Raw genomic sequence first — 19,329 nt, 5'->3', positions numbered from 1 at the left:
GCTCCTGGCTTGGCCTCAGCTAGCGGAAGCCAGGTTCATAAGATTTCAGTCGGACAACATAACGACTGTTGCGTACATCAATCATCAGGGGGGAACAGAGTTCCCTAGCGATGAAGGAAGTAACCAAGATTATCCAATGGGCAGAGAATCACTCCTGCCATCTATCTGCTATTCACATCCCAGGAGTAGACAACTGGGAGGCGGACTATTTGAGTCGTCAGACTTTCCATCCGGGGGAGTGGGAACTCCAACCGGAGGTCTTTGCTCAGTTAACCCAATTATGGGGCATTACAGACATGGATCTAATGGCGTCCCGTCAGAACTTCAAGATTCCTTGCTACGAGTCCAGATCCAGGGATCCCAAGGCGACTCTAGTGGATGCATTAGTGGCGCCTTGGTCGTTCAACCTAGCGTATGTGTTTCCACCGTTTCCTCTCCTTCCCAGGCTCATAGCCAGGATCAAACAGGAGAAGGCCTCGGTGATTCTGATAGCTCCTGCGTGGCCACGCAGGACTTGGTATGCAGACCTGGTGAATATGTCATCGGCTCCACCATGGAAGCTACCTTTGAGACAGGATCTTCTAGTACTAGGTCCATTCGAACATCCAAATCTAGTTTCTCTGCAGCTGACTGCTTGGAAATTGAAAGCTTGATTTTATCCAAGCGTGGGTTTTCGAATTCTGTGATAGATACTCTGGTCCAAGCCAGAAAACCTGTGACTAGAAAGATTTACCATAAAATATGGAAAAAATATATCTGCTGGTGTGAATCCAAGGGATTCTCCTGGAGTAAGATTAAAATTCCAAAGTTTCTCTCCTTTCTCCAAGAAGGTTTGGATAAAGGGTTGTCAGCTAGTTCTCTAAAAGGACAGATTTCTGCTTTATCTGTCTTGTTACACAAACGACTGGCAGCTGTGCCAGATGTACAAGCTTTTGTTCAGGCTTTGGTTAGAATCAAGCCTGTTTACAGACCCATGACTCCTCCTTGGAGTCTAAATTTAGTTCTTTCAGTTCTTCAAGGGGTTCCGTTTGAACCTTTACATTCCATAGATATTAAGTTATTATCTTGGAAAGTTCTGTTTTTGGTTGCTATTTCTTCTGCTAGAAGAGTTTCTGAATTATCTGCTTTGCAATGTAATCCACCCTATCTGGTTTTCCATTCAGATAAGGTTGTTTTGCGTACTAAGCCTGGTTTCCTTCCAAAAGTTGTTTCCAACAAGAATATTAACCAGGAAATAGTTGTTCCTTCTCTGTGTCCGAATCCAGTTTCAAAGAAGGAACGTTTATTACACAATTTAGATGTTGTTCGTGCTTTAAAGTTCTACTTAGAAGCAACAAAAGATTTTAGACAAACCTCATCTTTGTTTGTCGTTTACTCTAGTAAGAGGAGAGGTCAAAAAGCTACTGCTACCTCTCTCTCTTTCTGGCTGAAAAGCATTATCCGATTGGCTTATGAGACTGCCGGACGGCAACCTCCTGACCGAATCACAGCTCACTCTACTAGGGCTGTGGCTTCCACTTGGGCCTACAAGAACGAGGCTTCTGTTGATCAGATATGTAAGGCAGCGACTTGGTCCTCTCTGCACACATTTGCCAAATTCTACAAATTTGATACTTGTGCTTCTTCGGAGGCTATTTTTGGGAGAAAGGTTTTGCAAGCCGTGGTGCCTTCCATTTAGGTAACCTGATTTGCTCCCTCCCTTCATCCGTGTCCTAAAGCTTTGGTATTGGTTCCCACAAGTAATGGATGACGCCGTGGACCGGACACACTAATGTTGGAGAAAACAGAATTTATGCTTACCTGATAAATTACTTTCTCCAACGGTGTGTCCGGTCCACGGCCCGCCCTGGTTTCCTAATCAGGTTGAATTTTTTTTTCTTTATACACTACAGTCACCACGGCACCCTATAGTTTCTCCTTTTTCTCCTAACCGTCGGTCGAATGACTGGGGGGCGGAGCCAGAGGGGGAGCTATATGGACAGCTCTTGCTGTGTGCTCTCCTTGCCTTTCCCTGTGGGGGAGAATATTTCCCCACAAGTAATGGATGACGCCGTGGACCGGACACACCGTTGGAGAAAGTAATTTATCAGGTAAGCATAAATTCTGTTTTTGTTGTTCCAAAGGAGGGAGGGCACGTTCCTCCTGATTCTGGACCTAAAGTGTTTAAACAAGTTTCTGAGTGTTCCATCGTTCAAAATGGAAACAATCAGATCTATTCTGCTCCTAGTTCAAGAGGGACAGTCCATGACAACCATAGACTTGAAGGACCTTACCTTCATGTGCCAATCCACAGGGACCACTTCAAGTTCCTGAAATTTGCGTTTCTGGACCAACACTTCAAGTTTGTGGCCCTTCCCTTTGGTCTGGTGACGGCCCCGAGAGTCTTCACGAAGGTTCTGTGGGCGCTATTTGCGGTGACCAGAGGCATTACTGTGTCGCCCTATCTGGACGACATTCTAGTCCAGGTGCCGTCACTAAGTCTCGCAGAGGATCATTCAAGGGCTCTTCTTCTTTTGCTCCAATCTCACGGTTGGAAGATCAACTCAGGAAAGATTTCCTTGATACCCAGCAACAGAATGGAGTTCCTGGGTACGATAATAGATTCTGTACATGAAAATTTTTCTCACAGACCATCGACGCAGGAATATTGTGTCCTCCTGTCTTGCCCTTCAGTCCTCCTCAAGCCCCTCGGTGGCTCAGTGTATGGAGGTGATAGGACTCATGGTTTCCAGCATAGACTTAATTTAATTCACCAGGTTCCGTCTCAGACCTATTCAATTGTGCATGTTGAGATAGTGGAACGGCGATCATTCAGATCTATCACTACAGACATCCATGGATGCTCGGCTCTCCCTCTCGTGGTGGATCCGTCCGGAGCAACTGCCCATGGGGACATCTTTCTTGAGACCGTCCTGGGAGATTGTGACCACGGACGCGAGTCTGGCAGGATGGGGAGCTGTTTGGGGTGCCAGGATGGCACATGGAAAATGGTCCCAGGAGGAGTCTCTCCTTCCGATAAATATTCTGGAACTCTGAGCAATCTACAATGCTCTGAAGGCATGGCCTCTTCTTGGGTCGTTCAGCTCCATCCGGTTCCAGACAGACAACATTACCTCAGTGGCTCATACATCATCCACCAGGGGTGGTACGAGGAGCTCCCTAGCTATGAGGGAGGTGTCTCAGATCTTGGAGTGGACGGAGTCCCACAACTGCTCACTCTGTGATTCACATTCCAGGAGTGGACAACTGGGAAGCAGACTTTCTCAGCAGGCAATCCTTCCATCCGGGTGAATGGTCTCTTCACCCCAAAGTGTTTGCAGAGATGTCTCAGGTGGGGAACGCCTGTCTGTCATCCAGACTCAATTGCAAACCACCCCGATATGGGTCCAGGGATCCCCAAGCAGAGCTAATAGATGCCTTGGCGGTTCAGCCTAGCTTACATTTTTCCACTGTTACCACTTCTACTTCGTGTAGTGGCACGCATCAAACAGGAGCGCGTTTCGGCCATTGTGATTTCTCTATCGTGGCCACGGAGGATGTGGTTTGCGGATCTGGTGGGGATGTCATCCACTCCGCCGTGGAGGTTGCCCTGTCGCAGGGATCTGCTGGAGCAGGGCCCCTTTCAACATCAAAATCTCTATTCTCTGAGGCTGACTTTGTGGAGATTGAACACCTAGTCTTGGCCAAGAGAGGCTATTCAGAAAGTGTTATTGATACTCTTATTCAGACAAGGAAGCCAGTCACTCGTCTCATCTACCATAAGGTGTGGAGGACTTACTTGTCCTGGTGTGAGAAGCATGGATATCCTTGGCATAAGATGAAGGTATCCAGGATTCTGTCCTTTCTCCAAGATGGTTTGGAGAAGGGTCTTGCCGCTAGTTCCTTAAAGGGACAGATTTGAGAATTGTCAGCCTTGTTGCATAGGAGATTCGCTGAGCTCCCTGACATCCAATCCTTTGTTCAGGCTTTGTCTAGAATCAGGCCTGTCTTTAGACAGTCTGCTCCCCCATGGAGCTTAAACTTGGTCCTTAAGGTTTTGCAGAGGGTTCCGTTTGAACCTATGCATTCCATCGACATTAAGATTCTGTCCTGGAAGGTTCTCTTCCTGTTGGCCATTGCATCGGCACGCAGAGTATCTGAACTGGCTGCCTTGCAATGTAAGCCGCCTTATCTGGTTTTTAATGCGGATAAGGCTGTACTTTGCACTGGGTTGGGGTTTCTCCCCAATGTGGTGTCTAACCGTAACATCAATCAGGTAATAGTGGTTCCTTCTTTGTGTCCTAACCCTTCTTCTTCTAAGGAGAGGTTACTTCATAATCTGGATGTGGTTCGTGCCCTGAAGTTCTATCTTCAGGCTACGAAGGATTTCAGACAGTCTACATCTCTTTTTGTTGTGTATTTAGGGAAGCGCAAGGGGCAGAAAGCCTTTTCTACTGCTTTGTCCTTTTGGTTGAGGAGCTTGATTCGCTTGGCCTATGAGACAGTGGGACATAAGCCTCCTCAGAGGATCACGGCTCATTCGACTAGAGCTGTGGCTTTTTTTTGGGGCCTTCAAGAATGAGGCCTCTATGGAGCAAATTTGTAAGGCGGCTACCTTTTCCTCCTTGCACACTTTTACAAATTTGACGTTTTTGCTTCTGCGGAAGCTGTTTTTGGGAGAGAGGTTTTGCAGGCTTTGGTGCCCTCAGATTAGGATCTGCATTTCCCTCCCGGTTTCATTCAGTGTCCTCTAGAGCTTTATATGTTCCCAACAGTAATGGATGAAGGCTTGGACTCTCCTCCCCTTTAGATGGAAAACATAAATTATGCTTACCTGATAATTTCATTTCCATCGAGGGAAGGAGAGTCTACGGCTCCCACCCGTATCTCCGATGGGCGGACCTAAATGTAATTAATCTTCTGGCACCATTTATACCCTGATATTTCTCCTACTGTTCCTTATTCCCTCGGCAGAATGACTGGGGGATGAGGGAGGTTGGGGGAGGTATTTAAGCCTTTGGCTGGGGTGTCTTTGCCTCCTCCTGGTGGCCAGGTTCTTAATTCCCAACAGTAATGAATTAAGCCGTGGACTCTCCTCCCCTCGATGGAAATTAAATTATCAGGTAAGCATAATAATAGACTGGTGTTTGCTGCCATATCTTATGAGATGATCTGTGAGCTCACACATGATCATACATTTTCTATGTATTTATATATTTTATTTATATATATATATATATATATATATATATATATATATATATATATATATATTCCTTAAGACTAAGGGTTATTTTTCATTTTTCTATATATGAATCAATGCTATAGTTTCTCATGCTGAGATGATTTCTCCTTTGTCACCTGGTATTTTCCTAGGTGCAATACATGTAATTTACTTGTGATCTTAGGACACTAATATATTTATTTTTGTTACCCTATTTTATGTTGAGGGCTATGCTATAGTCTAATGTATGCAACACCATGCTTTCCATTCATAACATATGTCTATTAGTGATCTTAGGACACAAATATTTTTATTATATTTCCTTAAGGTTATTTCGGCTAAGACCTGCGACTTTGTGCCCAATGCATGTAATTTTAGTAAGCATGGAACTTGAATATGTTTTACCTTATGTTCCTTATTTAGGTATATGATCACAGATTGGGATCTCTCTCATTCTGAAGTGATTTCTTCAAATATCTGTCAGGACACTAATGTTTACTAAAAAAAAAAAAAAAAAAAATTGTGTGTCCCTAGTTCGTATAGGGACTTGCATTTTATATCTTCTTTTGAGATGAATCTTGTGATCCGCTTTAGTTAACTGTATTTATGATTTAACACAGTTTTTAGTTCAGGTCTTCCTGTCCTTTATGTGTACTTGGCTGACATCTGATGTCCTTGCAGTTTATATCACCCTGTCAGTTTTGGCTCTATCTATTTTTTTATGTCTAAGAGAACCATGACTTTTCTTGCTGGGATTCTTCTTAGATTATGTAGATTATTAAAATTACCAGTGAGTAATTATAATATTTTGATGAGTTCTCAAACTTGTACATGTTTTACAATTTCTATGATTGTTTTCGCAGACCCATATCACGGCAGGTTTGTTATTCTTTTTGATGAGATGCTATTTATCTCTTATGGAGGAGTCCCTTTATCTGGACTTTTTACTGGCATTCCAGTGGGCCCTCTTCTGTCCCTATCTCTGAGTGGGACTTGGAAATTTTGTTCAAGGATTGGGTTGTTTTTCACGAAGGATTCGTCCCTTTGGACATCCTTTGCCTTTGGCAATATTCTCTGGTTTTTCTTCAGATCGTATAAATCTATTTGCCTTTTTAAAGATTTCCGTGGAGAGGAACATCCATGAGTTTTCGCCAATTTTTAGAGGTTCTACTCTGTAGAACTAAAAGATGGACTCCCGGGTTCGATCCCAGGCAAGACCTAGCAAGGGAGGCACCAGTGCCATCCATGTCATGATTTTTAGAGACAATCATAGATTCTCTGTCTATGAAGATTTTTCTGACGGATGTCAGAAAATCCAGAATTCTTGCTTCTTGCCTTTCTCTTCCTCTATCCATCTATCAGTGGCTTGGTGTATGGGAGTAATTGGTCTGATTGTTGCTTCCATGGACATTTATTCCTTTTGCTCGGTTCCATCTGAGACTCCTACAGTTATGCATGCTCAGACAATGGAACGGAGACCACCCAGATCTCTCGCAGAGGATATCTCTGGTTCCCCTAACAAGAGATTCTCTTGCTTGGTAGATTTTGCAGGACCATCTGTCTCAGGGTACATGTTTCCTGAGACCATCCTGGGTGATTGTGACCATGGATGCCAGCCTGTCAGGCTGGGTAGCAGTTTGGGGTTCTTTAAAGGCTCATGGTCTTTGGACTCAAGCAGAGTCTTCTCTCCCCATAAACATCCTAGAGTTGAGAGCAATCTTCAATGCCTGAACAGACTGGCATCAACTAGCTTTGGTTCGGTTTATCAGATTCCAATCGTATAACATCACCTCAGTGGCATACATCAACCACCAGGGAGGAATTCAGAGTTAGTTAGCCATGAAGGAGGTGACTCGCATTCTCCTATAGGTGGAGACTCACGATTGTCTCCTTTCTGCCATCCACATCACAGTGGTGGACAACTGGGAGGCGGATTTTCTGAGCAGGCAGACCTTTCATCCCGGGGAGTGGGCTTGTCCTCCCGCGGTATTCACGAAAACCCTTAGGAGGCGGGTTCCGGAGTTGTATCTGATGGTGTCACAACTAAACACTAAGCTTCCAATGTTTGGTTCAAGATCAAGAGATCCACAAGCCACTCTGATCGACGCTCTGATGGTGTCTTGAAACTTAAGTCTTGCTTACCTGTTCCCTCCATTTGCTCTCCTTCCTTCTGTGATTCTAATAGTTCCTGCATGACCTCACAGGATCTGGTTCGCGGATCTGTTGAAGATGTCATCTCTTCCCCCTTGGAGGTTGCCTTTGATGAAGGACCTTCTACTTCAGGGTCCCTTCCTCCACCAACATCTAGATTCTCTGAAGCTGACTGCTTGGAGATTGAATGCCTAGTCTTGGCTAGGCGTGGTTTCTCTGAGAAGGCAATTGATACCATGCTTCAGGCTCCTAAACCTGTTACTCGTAAGATTTACTATAAGGTATGGAGTAAATACCTTTTATTGCTGTGAAGAGAAGGGTTTCTCTTGGAGCAGGGTGAGGGTTCCTTGAATTTTGTCTTTTCTTCAGGAGGGCCTGGAGAAAGGTTTTTAAGTCAGCACTCTGAAGGGTTAGATTTCTGCACTGTCTATTGTTTTGCACAAACGTCTGGCACATCTACCAGATGTTCAATCTTTTGTGCAGGCCTTGGTCAGAATTAGGCCTGTATTTAAACCTATTGCTCCCCCTTGGAGCCTTAATCTTTTTCTTATTTCTGCAGCAGGCTCCGTTTGAGCCTATGCATTCAATTGATATTAAGTTGTTATCTTGGAAAGTTTTGTTTCTTCTTGCTATTTCTTCTGCTAGCAGAGTTTCCAAGCTTTCGGCTCTGCAGTGTGATTCCCCTTACCTTATTTTTCATGCGGATAAGGCGATTCTTCGTACTAAGTTGGGATTCTTCCCAAGGTAGTATCGGATCACAATATCAATCAGGAAATTGTTGTTCCTTTCTCCAACATAGGTGTGTCCGGTCCACGGCGTCATCCTTACTTGTGGGATATTCTCTTCCCCAACAGGAAATGGCAAAGAGCCCAGCAAAGCTGGTCATATGATCCCTCCTAGGCTCCGCCTACCCCAGTCATTCTCTTTGCCGTTGCACAGGCAACATCTCCACGGAGATGGCTAAGAGTTTTTTGGTGTTTAAATGTAGTTTTTATTCTTCAATCAAGTGTTTGTTATTTTAAAATAGTGCTGGTATGTACTATTTACTCTGAAACAGAAAAGAGAAGAAGATTTCTGTTTGTAAGAGGAAGATGATTTTTCAAACGTTACTAAAATCGATTGCTGTTTCCACACAGGACTGTTGAGATGAAGTAACTTCAGTTGGGGGAAGCAGTTGGCAGACTTTTTCTGCCTGAGGTATGACTGGCCACATTTCTAACAAGACTTTGTAATGCTGGAAGGCTGTCATTTTCCCTATGGGGACCGGTAAGCCATTTTCTTAGATTAAGCAAAAGAATAAAAGGCTTTATAAGGGCTTATAAAACTGGTAGACATTTTTCTGGGCTAAAACGATTACTTTGCTAAGCATATTTGACAGATTATAACTCTTTATAGTTATTATAATCTTGGGGATTGTTGTTAAAAAACGGCAGGCACTGTATGGACACCTTTTTCAGATGGGGGCCTTCTCTAGTCATAGGCAGAGCCTCATTTTCGCGCCACTAATGCGCAGTTGTTTTTGGAAGGCAAGGCATGCAGATGCATGTGTGAGGAGCTAAGAACCACTGAAAAAGCTTATTGAAGGCGTCATTTGGTATCGTATTCCCCCCTGGGCTTGGTTGGGTCTCAGCAAAGCAGATACCTGGGACTGTATAGGGGTTAAATGTAAAAACGGCTCCGGTTCCGTTATTTTAAGGGTTAAAGCTTTCAAATTTGGCGTGCAATACTTTTAAGGCTTTAAGACACTGTGGTGAAATTTTGGTGAATTTTGAACAATTGCTTCATGCTTTTTCGCATATTCAGTAATAAAGTGTGTTCTGTTTAAAATTTAAAGTGACAGTAACGGTTTTATTTTAAAACGTTTTTTGTGCTTTGTTGACAAGTTTAAGCCTGTTTAACATGTCTGAACCATCAGATAAGCGATGTTCTATATGTATGAAAGCCAATGTGTCTCCCCATTTAAATATATGTGATAATTGTGACACAGTGTCCAAACAAAGTAGGGACAATGATGCCACAGATAATAATAGTGCCCAAGATGATTCTTCAGATGAGGGGAGTAAGCATGGTACTGCATCACCCCCTTCTGTGTCTACACCAGTTTTGCCCACACAAGAGGCCCCTAGTACATCTAGTGCGCCAATACTTATTACTATGCAACAATTAACGGCTGTTATGGATAATTCTATTGCAAATATTTTATCTAAAATGCCTACTTATCAAAGAAAGCGCAATTGCTCTGTTTTAAACACTGAAGAGCAAGAGGACGCTGATGATAACGTTTCTGACATACCCTCACACCAATCTGAAGGGGCCAGGAGGGAGGTTTTGTCTGAGGGAGAAATTTCAGATTCAGGAAAAATTTCTCAACAAGCTGAACCTGATGTTGTAACATTTAAATTTAAATTAGAACATCTCCGCACACTGCTTAAGGAGGTTTTATCTACTCTGGATGATTGTGACAATTTGGTCATTCCAGAGAAATTATGTAAGATGGACAAGTTCCTAGAGGTTCCGGTGCCCCCCGATGTTTTTCCTATACCCAAGCGGGTGGCGGACATAGTAAATAAGGAATGGGAAAGGCCCGGCATACCTTTTGTTCCTCCCCCTATATTTAAGAAATTATTTCCTATAGTCGACCCCAGAAAGGACTTATGGCAGACAGTCCCTAAGGTCGAGGGGGCGGTCTCTACTCTAAACAAACGCACTACTATTCCCATAGAAGATAGTTGTGCTTTCAAAGATCCTATGGATAAAAAATTAGAGGGTTTGCTTAAAAAGATGTTTGTTCAGCAAGGTTACCTTCTACAACCAATTTCATGCATTGTTCCTGTCACTACGGCAGCGTGTTTCTGGTTCGAAGAACTAGAAAAGTCGCTCAATAAAGAATCTTCGTATGAGGAGGTTATGGACAGAGTTCAAGCACTTAAATTGGCTAACTCTTTTATTCTAGATGCCGCTTTGCAATTAGCTAGATTAGCGGCGAAAAATTCAGGGTTTGCTATTGTGGCGCGCAGAGCGCTCTGGCTAAAGTCTTGGTCAGCGGATGTGTCTTCCAAGACAAAATTGCTTAACATCCCTTTCAAGGGCAAAACACTGTTTGGTCCTGATTTGAAAGAGATTATTTCAGACATCACCGGGGGAAAGGGCCACGCCCTTCCTCAGGATAGGTCTTTTAAGGCTAGAAATAAGCCTAATTTTCGTCCCTTTCGCAGAAACGGACCAACCTCTACTTCTACATCCTCTAAGCAAGAGGGTAATACTTCTCAACCCAAACCAGCCTGGAGACCGATGCAAGGCTGGAACAAGGGTAAGCAGGCCAAGAAGCCTGCCACTGCTACCAAAACAGCATGAAGGGATGGCCCCCGATCCGGGACCGGATCTGGTGGGGGGCAGACTTTCTCTCTTTGCTCAGGCCTGGGCAAGAGATGTTCAGGATCCTTGGGCACTAGAAATAGTTTCTCAAGGTTATCTCCTGGAATTCAAGGAACTACCCCCAAGGGGAAGGTTCCACAGGTCTCAATTATCTTCAAACCAAATAAAAAGACAGGCATTCTTACATTGTGTAGAAGACCTGTTAAAGATGGGAGTAATTCATCCAGTTCCAATAGGAGAACAAGGGATGGGGTTTTACTCCAACCTGTTCATAGTTCCCAAAAAAGAGGGAACATTCAGACCAATCCTAGATCTCAAAATCCTAAACAAATTTCTCAGGGTTCCATCGTTCAAAATGGAAACCATTCGAACGATCCTTCCTACCATTCAGGAAGGTCAATTTATGACCACGGTGGATTTAAAGGATGCGTACCTACATATTCCTATCCACAAGGAACATCATCAGTTCCTAAGGTTCGCTTTTCTGGACAAGCATTACCAGTTTGTGGCACTTCCATTCGGATTAGCCACTGCTCCGAGAATTTTCACAAAGGTACTAGGGTCCCTTCTAGCGGTTCTAAGACCAAGGGGCATTGCAGTAGTACCGTTCTTGGACGACATCCTGATTCAAGCGTCGTCTCTGTCAAAAGCAAAGGCTCATACGGACATCGTCCTAGCCTTTCTCAGATCTCACGGATGGAAAGTGAACATAGAAAAAAGTTATCTTTCCCCGTCAACAAGAGTTCCCTTCTTGGGAACAATAATAGACTCCTTAGAAATGAGGATTTTTCTGACAGAGGTCAGAAAATCAAAACTTCTAAGCTCTTGTCAAGTACTTCATTCTGTTCTTCGTCCTTCCATAGCGCAGTGCATGGAAGTAATAGGATTGATGGTTGCAGCAATGGACATAGTTCCTTTTGCACGAATTCATCTAAGACCATTACAACTGTGCATGCTCAGACAGTGGAATGGGGATTATACAGACTTGTCTCCGACGATTCAAGTAGATCAAAGGACCAGAGATTCACTCCGTTGGTGGCTAATCCTGGACAACCTGTCACAGGGAATGAGCTTCCGCAGACCAGAGTGGGTCATTGTCACGACCGACGCCAGTCTGGTGGGCTGGGGCGCGGTCTGGGAACCCCTGAAAGCTCAGGGTCTATGGTCTCGGGAAGAATCTCTTCTCCTGATAAACATTCTGGAACTGAGAGCGATATTCAATGCTCTCAAAGCTTGGCCTCATCTAGCAAAGGCCAAATTCATAAGGTTTCAATCAGACAACATGACGACAGTTGCATATATCAACCATCAGGGGGGAACAAGGAGTTCCCTGGCGATGGAGGAAGTGACCAAGATAATTCAATGGGCGGAGGATCACTCCTGCCACTTGTCTGCAATCCACATCCCAGGAGTGGAAAATTGGGAAGCTGATTTTCTGAGTCGTCAGACATTCCATCCGGGTGAGTGGGAACTCCACCCGGAAATCTTTGCCCAAATAACTCAATTATGGGGCATTCCAGACATGGATCTGATGGCCTCTCGTCAGAACTTCAAGGTTCCTTGTTACGGGTCCAGATCCAGGGATCCCAAGGCGACTCTAGTAGATGCACTAGTAGCACCTTGGACCTTCAACCTAGCTTATGTATTCCCACCGTTTCCTCTCATTCCCAGGCTGGTAGCCAGGATCAACCAGGAGAGGGCTTCGGTGATCTTGATAGCTCCTGCGTGGCCACGCAGGACTTGGTATGCAGACCTGGTGAATATGTCATCGGCTCCACCATGGAAGCTACCTTTGAGACAGGACCTTCTTGTTCAAGGTCCATTCGAACATCCGAATCTGGTTTCCCTCCAACTGACTGCTTGGAGATTGAACGCTTGATTTTATCAAAGCGTGGGTTTTCAGATTCTGTAATAGATACTCTGATTCAGGCTAGAAAGCCTGTAACTAGAAAAATTTACCATAAAATATGGAAAAGATATATCTGTTGGTGTGAATCTAAAGGATTCCCATGGAACAAGATAAAAATTCCTAAGATTCTATCCTTTCTACAAGAAGGTTTGGAGAAAGGATTATCTGCAAGTTCTCTGAAGGGACAGATTTCTGCGTTATCTGTTTTACTTCACAAAAGGCTGGCAGCTGTGCCAGACGTTCAAGCGTTTGTTCAGGCTCTGGTTAGAATCAAGCCTGTTTACAGACCTTTGACTCCTCCCTGGAGTCTTAATCTAGTTCTTTCAGTTCTTCAAGGGGTTCCGTTTGAACCCTTACATTCCGTAGATATTAAGTTATTATCTTGGAAAGTTTTGTTTTTGGTTGCTATTTCTTCTGCTAGAAGAGTTTCTGAGTTATCTGCTCTGCAGTGTTCTCCGCCCTATCTGGTGTTCCATGCAGATAAGGTGGTTTTGCGTACTAAGCCTGGTTTTCTTCCGAAAGTTGTTTCCAACAAGAATATTAACCAGGAGATAGTTGTACCTTCTTTGTGTCCAAATCCAGTTTCAAAGAAGGAACGTTTGTTACACAATTTGGACGTAGTCCGTGCTCTAAAATTCTATTTAGAGGCCACTAAAGATTTCAGACAAACTTCTTCTTTGTTTGTTGTTTATTCTGGTAAAAGGAGAGGTCAAAAAGCAACTTCTACCTCTCTTTCTTTTTGGCTTAAAAGCATTATCCGATTGGCTTATGAGACTGCCGGACGGCAGCCTCCTGAAAGAATCACAGCTCACTCCACTAGGGCTGTGGCTTCCACATGGGCCTTCAAGAACGAGGCTTCTGTTGACCAGATATGTAAGGCAGCGACTTGGTCTTCACTGCACACTTTTGCCAAATTTTACAAATTTGATACTTTTGCTTCTTCAGAGGCTATTTTTGGGAGAAAGGTTTTGCAAGCCGTGGTGCCTTCCATTTAGGTGACCTGATTTGCTCCCTCCCTTCATCCGTGTCCTAAAGCTTTGGTATTGGTTCCCATAAGTAAGGATGACGCCGTGGACCGGACACACCTATGTTGGAGAAAACAGAATTTATGCTTACCTGATAAATTACTTTCTCCAACGGTGTGTCCGGTCCACGCCCTGGTTTTTTTAATCAGGTCTGATTAATTATTTTCTCTAACTACAGTCACCACGGTATCATGTGATTTCTCCTATGCATATTTCCTCCTGTACGTCGGTCGAATGACTGGGGTAGGCGGAGCCTAGGAGGGATCATATGACCAGCTTTGCTGGGCTCTTTGCCATTTCCTGTTGGGGAAGAGAATATCCCACAAGTAAGGATGACGCCGTGGACCGGACACACCGTTGGAGAAAGTAATTTATCAGGTAAGCATAAATTCTGTTTTTTGTCTTAATCCTTCTTCTCAGAAGGAACGCCTGTTGCATAACCTGGATGTTGTGCGTGCTCTAGGATTTTACTTAATAGCAACTAAGGATTTTCGGCAATCGTCTGCCCTGTTCGTTGTTTTCTCTGGTAAAGCGTAATGGTCAAAAGGCCACTTCTACTACTTTCTCTCTCTGGTTGTGAAGTGTTATCCAGTTGGCTTATGAGACTGCTAGACCGCAGCCTTCTGAGAGAATTACAGCTCATTCCCCTAGGTCTGTCTCTTCTTCCTGTGCTTTCAAAACTGAAGCTTCTGTGGAACAAATTTACTAAGCGGCCACTTGGTACTCATTGCATACCTTTTCCAAATTCTACAAATTTGATACTTTTGCCTCGGCTGATTATCCCTTTGGGAGAAAAGTTCTACAAGCGGTGGTGCCTTCTGTTTAGGTCCGCCTGCCTTGTTCTCCCTCCCTTCCATTCTGTGTCCTCTAGCTTGGGTATTGATTCCCACTAGTAATTGAAATGGAATTGTAGACTCTCCATGCCATAGGAAAGAAAACCAAATTTATGCATTCCTGATACATTTCTTTTTCCTGGCATGGAGAATCCACGACCCGCCCTTAATTCGATTTAAGACGTCAGTTTTTGTGTATAAACCTCAGGCACCTCTATACCCTTGTCATCTTCTATTTCCATTTTCCTTCGGCCGAATAACTGGGTATTTTGGGTAATGGAGTAACACTTAACTGCTCTGCTGGGGTGTTCTTTGCCTCCTCTTACTGGCCAGGAGTTAAATTCCCACTATTAATTGGAATGGAATTGTGGACTCTCCATGCCAGGAAAGAAATTTATCAGGTAAGCATAAATGTTTGTTTTTAATATCCAGTTAAAATGTTATGCAACATGGTGTTAAACAAATAAATATGTTTATGAATGTTTTGTTTGCAGCCATTAAGGGTGAAGATAAACCTACAGAAGTGAAGAAACCTGCTACGAAATCTCCCACAGGTATGTAATGAACCTCCTGACAGAAATAAGGCATTTGATCACACTCAAATAGACACTTAAGGATCCCTTCTTGATACTCTATTCGTTACCTGCACTTGTAAGAGAAAAATATATTGAATTTTAGAAAAAATAAATTTTAGGGAGAAATGCAATTAGGCATCAATCCCATAGGGGGCGCTTCCTAAGTAAATACTACTAAAAACAATATAAGTAATGATTGCTATAAAATATACATATAAAAAATGATCCAAAAATTTAAATACGCCATATATCACAAAACAAAAATAAAAATTAAAAATAAAGTCTTTAGAATTCCAATGTTGTGGCCGCTCTCTGATAAAGGATGGTCAGTCCCTGGGATGTGAAATTCTGAAGAAAAAAAAAGAAACGGAGGCGCCAACATGGCCTAGTACCATCAAGCAGATGGATATTAGAATATATGAGAAAGGGTACTCACAAACACAGCGCACCCAATAGTGCTAGTGGGGCAGACTGGAACTTTGTAGTGGTCCAGCTCACTGTGAAAGGTACGCAGGGCACATAAACGCAGGCTTGATCAGCAATACATCAGAGGTGTCTGTAAGGAGTTACAAAAAAGAGCTACCATAGCCTAGTATAGTCCAATCAAGTGTAAAGGTAATATAAGGTCACACTTACAGTAAGTACTGCACCTCCAGGTGCAGTAACGACAAGCTGGGACTTCTCAGTCGCCCAGTAGACCACTCTCTTGGCAAACAGAATCCTCGCCAAAGCTTCACGAACCGGCGTGAAAAAATTCCATACAGCAGCAAGTGTATCATAAAAACAGATATCTTTATTTAAAAACAGAGCAACGCGTTTCTCAGCCTCTCAAGGGCTGTTTCCTCAGGCTATTCAGTGAGCTGGACCACTACAAAGTTCCAGTCTGCCCCACTAGCACTATTGGGTGCGCTGTGTTTGTGAGTACCCTTTCTCATATATTCTAATATCCATCTGCTTGATAGTACTAGGACATGTTTGCGCCTCAGTTTCTTTTTTTCTTCAGTATATTGAATTTTTTTTTTCTTGCAGTGTTATTTAATACAATACTTAAATGGACATTAACCTTTTTCATTTTTTTCTTTCATGATTCAGACATACAATTTTATATACTGTAACTTTCCAATTTACTTCTATTATAAAAAAATTCATACAGGTGGTGAGAGTACTTGATCCATTACTCCCTGTGAATTACTCTTCCTGGCCACTTAGATGAGGCAAAGATTCCCAAACCCTAAGAGCTCTAAAAAAAAAAAAAAAGAAAAGAAAACCTCCCACTTTACGGATAACTAGTCTTGTTTTTGCCTCTTCTGGAGGAAAGTGAAGAATTAAGGTGTTCTTGATGCTCTTCTGTGAGAGGGCTTCTTAGTCTGATTTGAAGCCCATTACCCCTCAGAGTGCTGCTGTTACACGGAGGTATATAGTCAGAGGGTGTGTTTGTGTATGTGTGTGTATATATATATATATATATATATATATATATGTGTGTGTGTGTGTATATATATATATATATATATATATATATATATATATATATATATATATATATATATATATATATATATATATATATATATATCCACAAAGAGACTCCCAATAGGGGGCGCTTTATAAAAGGTGTTATACAGCCAATATAAGACTATATTAGTGAAATGGCAAAAGGTTATGTGGAAATGTCTTAAAGACCAAGTGGAATTTGGGCAGGGCCACTAAAACAAAACAGCTGTACAATAATGTCATTATACAATATATAACAGATAATAGTGTCAAAAATACATATAAAATGCAACAGTGAAGATAGACCAAAATCCTGACAAGGAAAAGTCTCAATTGAAGGGAATGGTCTTATCGTTCCAGTCAGAAACTCATCTGAAAGATCTATAAATCGGACCAAACAGGATAGTCTCAAGTGATGGCAGCACTCTCCTCACACATTAGTGTCTTGAAATCTGTGTGATTCAGCACTTCTGGAGCTTGGAGATCAGTTAGCTGGGTTGCTGTAAAAACATCCAGCCTGCACCTGATAGCACTGTCTGTGTGCTCTCAAAAAATGTGAGTACCCCGTACTAGGGGTTCTTTTGTGTTATTTTCATCCTGCAAACCGACACACACAGGCGCCTCTTTTTTGTTTGTTTATACCTCAGATTCAGAGGATGTGGTAGTGGCACAATTATCCCCTATGGGAGTTAGTCTCAAGCCTTCCACCGGTGTGCACTGGGACCGGTCCTTAGTCTCCTTATGTCCGGTGATCGGTATATTAATAATCCATATCCTCTGCTTTTTCAGCACTGGTTCGGCTTACTACTAGATCCCAATTAGAAGATTTCCAGTAGTTGGGTGCCCATGGTAAAGAACAGTTTTTTATCTACGGGCACTCGTTTAGCCAATTAGGCTATATAGTTTGTAAACTGTTGTAGCCTAGGGACAGTTTTTAAGATGTTGTTTCCTGTTGCTTACTCTGTGTAGGGTCTTTGGTGCACTGTTCCTAAAGTAGAGGGCACTATTTCCACTTTGGCCAAGAGAACCACTATTCTCCTTGAGAATAGTTCCTCTTTTAGAGATCCTATGGAAAGGAAGCTGGAAGGCTACTTAAAAAAATGTTTCTACTCAAGGGTCTACAATGGCAACCTGTTGCTGGTATTGCAACAGTTGCAGAGGCGGCCTCTTATTGGTGTGACTCTTTGTCCAATCTGATTTAGGTGGAGACCACGATTGAGGAGATCCAGGTTAGGGTCAAGGCTTTAAAACTGGCTAATACCTTTATCTGGGATGCCAGCATGCAGGTAGTTCTTTTTGGGGCAAGGCTTTCTAGCTTTGCTGTTCTATCTCGCAGAGCCCTGCGCCTTAAGTCATGGTCTGTTGATGTGACATCCAAGTCTAAACTTCTGTCTTTATCCATTAAAGGCAAGTCTTTATTTGGGCCTGGTCTGACAAAAATAATTTCCACGGTTACTGGTGGAAAGGGAGCCTTTTTGCCTCAGGACAAGAAGAGCAGGCCCAAGCGTCACCAGAATGGTAATTATCGTTCATTTAGTAACTTCAAAGGACAAATGTCCTCCTCCTTGTAAACCTGAGCAAACAAGGACCTCATGGAAGTTTGGCCAGTCTTGGAACAAGGGTGAACTGTCCAAGAAGCCTTTCTCTGATTCTTAATCAGCATGATGGGGTCGCCCTCGATCCAATCATGGATCATGTAGGGGGCAGACTTTCCTTTTTTCAACAGGCTTGTATTTGCAGTGTCCCTGACCCTTGGGTGGTAGAGTCAGTCTCCCAGGGATCCAGGATAGGATTCAAATTGTGTTCTTCCAGGGAAAGATTTATCCTGTCCAGATTATCTGCAAACCAGATAGAGAGAGGCCTTCTTAAATTGTGTCAAGGATATCGCTTCTCTAGGAGTGATTGTCCCAGTTTTCTGTTCTATTCTCCCTTTCGTTCAGGAAGGTCAGGCCACTCGAATCTTTACGAAGGTTCTAGGGGCTCTTCTGGCAGTGACCAGACCTCAAGGAATTGCGGTGGCACCTTACCTGGACAATATCTTGGTTCAGGCGCCATCTTTTCATTTAGCAAGATCTGTACAGATTTGCTGTTGATTCTCCGCTCTCACGGTTAGAAGGTGAATCTGGACAAGATACCAGAGTGTGTTTTTTGGGGGCGTTCATAGACTCGATCTCCATGAAGATTTACTAGACAGAAGTCGGAAAATCCTAACTTCTTGCTGCTTGTCTTTCTCTTCAGTCCCCTGTCCATCCATTAGTGGCAATGTGTATGGAAGTATTTGGTCTAATGGTGGCTTCCATGGATGATATTCCTTTTGCTCGTTTCCATCTGAGACCTCTACAGTTATGCATGCTCAGATTATGGCATGGAGACCACTTGGACCTCTCTGAGGATAATCTTAGGCATCCAGACGAGAGATTCCCTGTCCTAATGGCTTTCTCAGAGCACATGCTTCCTGAGACCATCTTGGGAGATTGTGACTATGGATGCTAGCCTTTTTGGGCTGGGGAACAGTTTGGGGTTGCATAAGAGCTCAGGAAATTTGGACTCAGTATCTGCCTCCCCAATAAATATCCTAGAGTTAAGTGCAATCTTCAATGCTCTGATAGCTTGGCCTCCACTGAGATAGGTCCGATTTATCAGATTTCAGGTGGTGTATATCAACCACCAGGGAGGAACACATAGTTCCTTAGCTATGAGGTAGGTGATTTGCATTTTCAGTGGGCAGAGTCTCGCAATGGTCACATTTCTACCATCCACTTCC

At 43.2% G+C, this 19,329-nt stretch overlaps 1 protein-coding gene and 1 non-coding gene across 2 annotated transcripts in view; both read left to right on the top strand.

Moving 5' to 3' along the window:
- The window catches only part of LOC128661387 (uncharacterized), a 509,641-nt gene that overhangs the window by 250,967 nt on the left and 239,345 nt on the right, over positions 1-19,329 (top strand). The window contains exon 7 of the mRNA XM_053715646.1: positions 14,991-15,050. Within this exon, the coding sequence (XP_053571621.1) occupies positions 14,991-15,050 (60 nt within the window). The remainder of the gene's footprint in view (positions 1-14,990; positions 15,051-19,329) is intronic.
- On the top strand, positions 6,273-6,385 carry LOC128661864 (U5 spliceosomal RNA). The gene has a single exon (XR_008402644.1). It is a non-coding gene; the product is annotated as a U5 spliceosomal RNA (small nuclear RNA).

The sequence above is a fragment of the Bombina bombina genome, chromosome 5 (genome assembly GCF_027579735.1).
Source record: "Bombina bombina isolate aBomBom1 chromosome 5, aBomBom1.pri, whole genome shotgun sequence".
Taxonomy (NCBI): Eukaryota; Metazoa; Chordata; class Amphibia; order Anura; family Bombinatoridae; genus Bombina; species Bombina bombina.
Note: the sequence above shows the minus strand (reverse complement) of the source record. Positions and strands in the feature narration are given on the sequence as shown.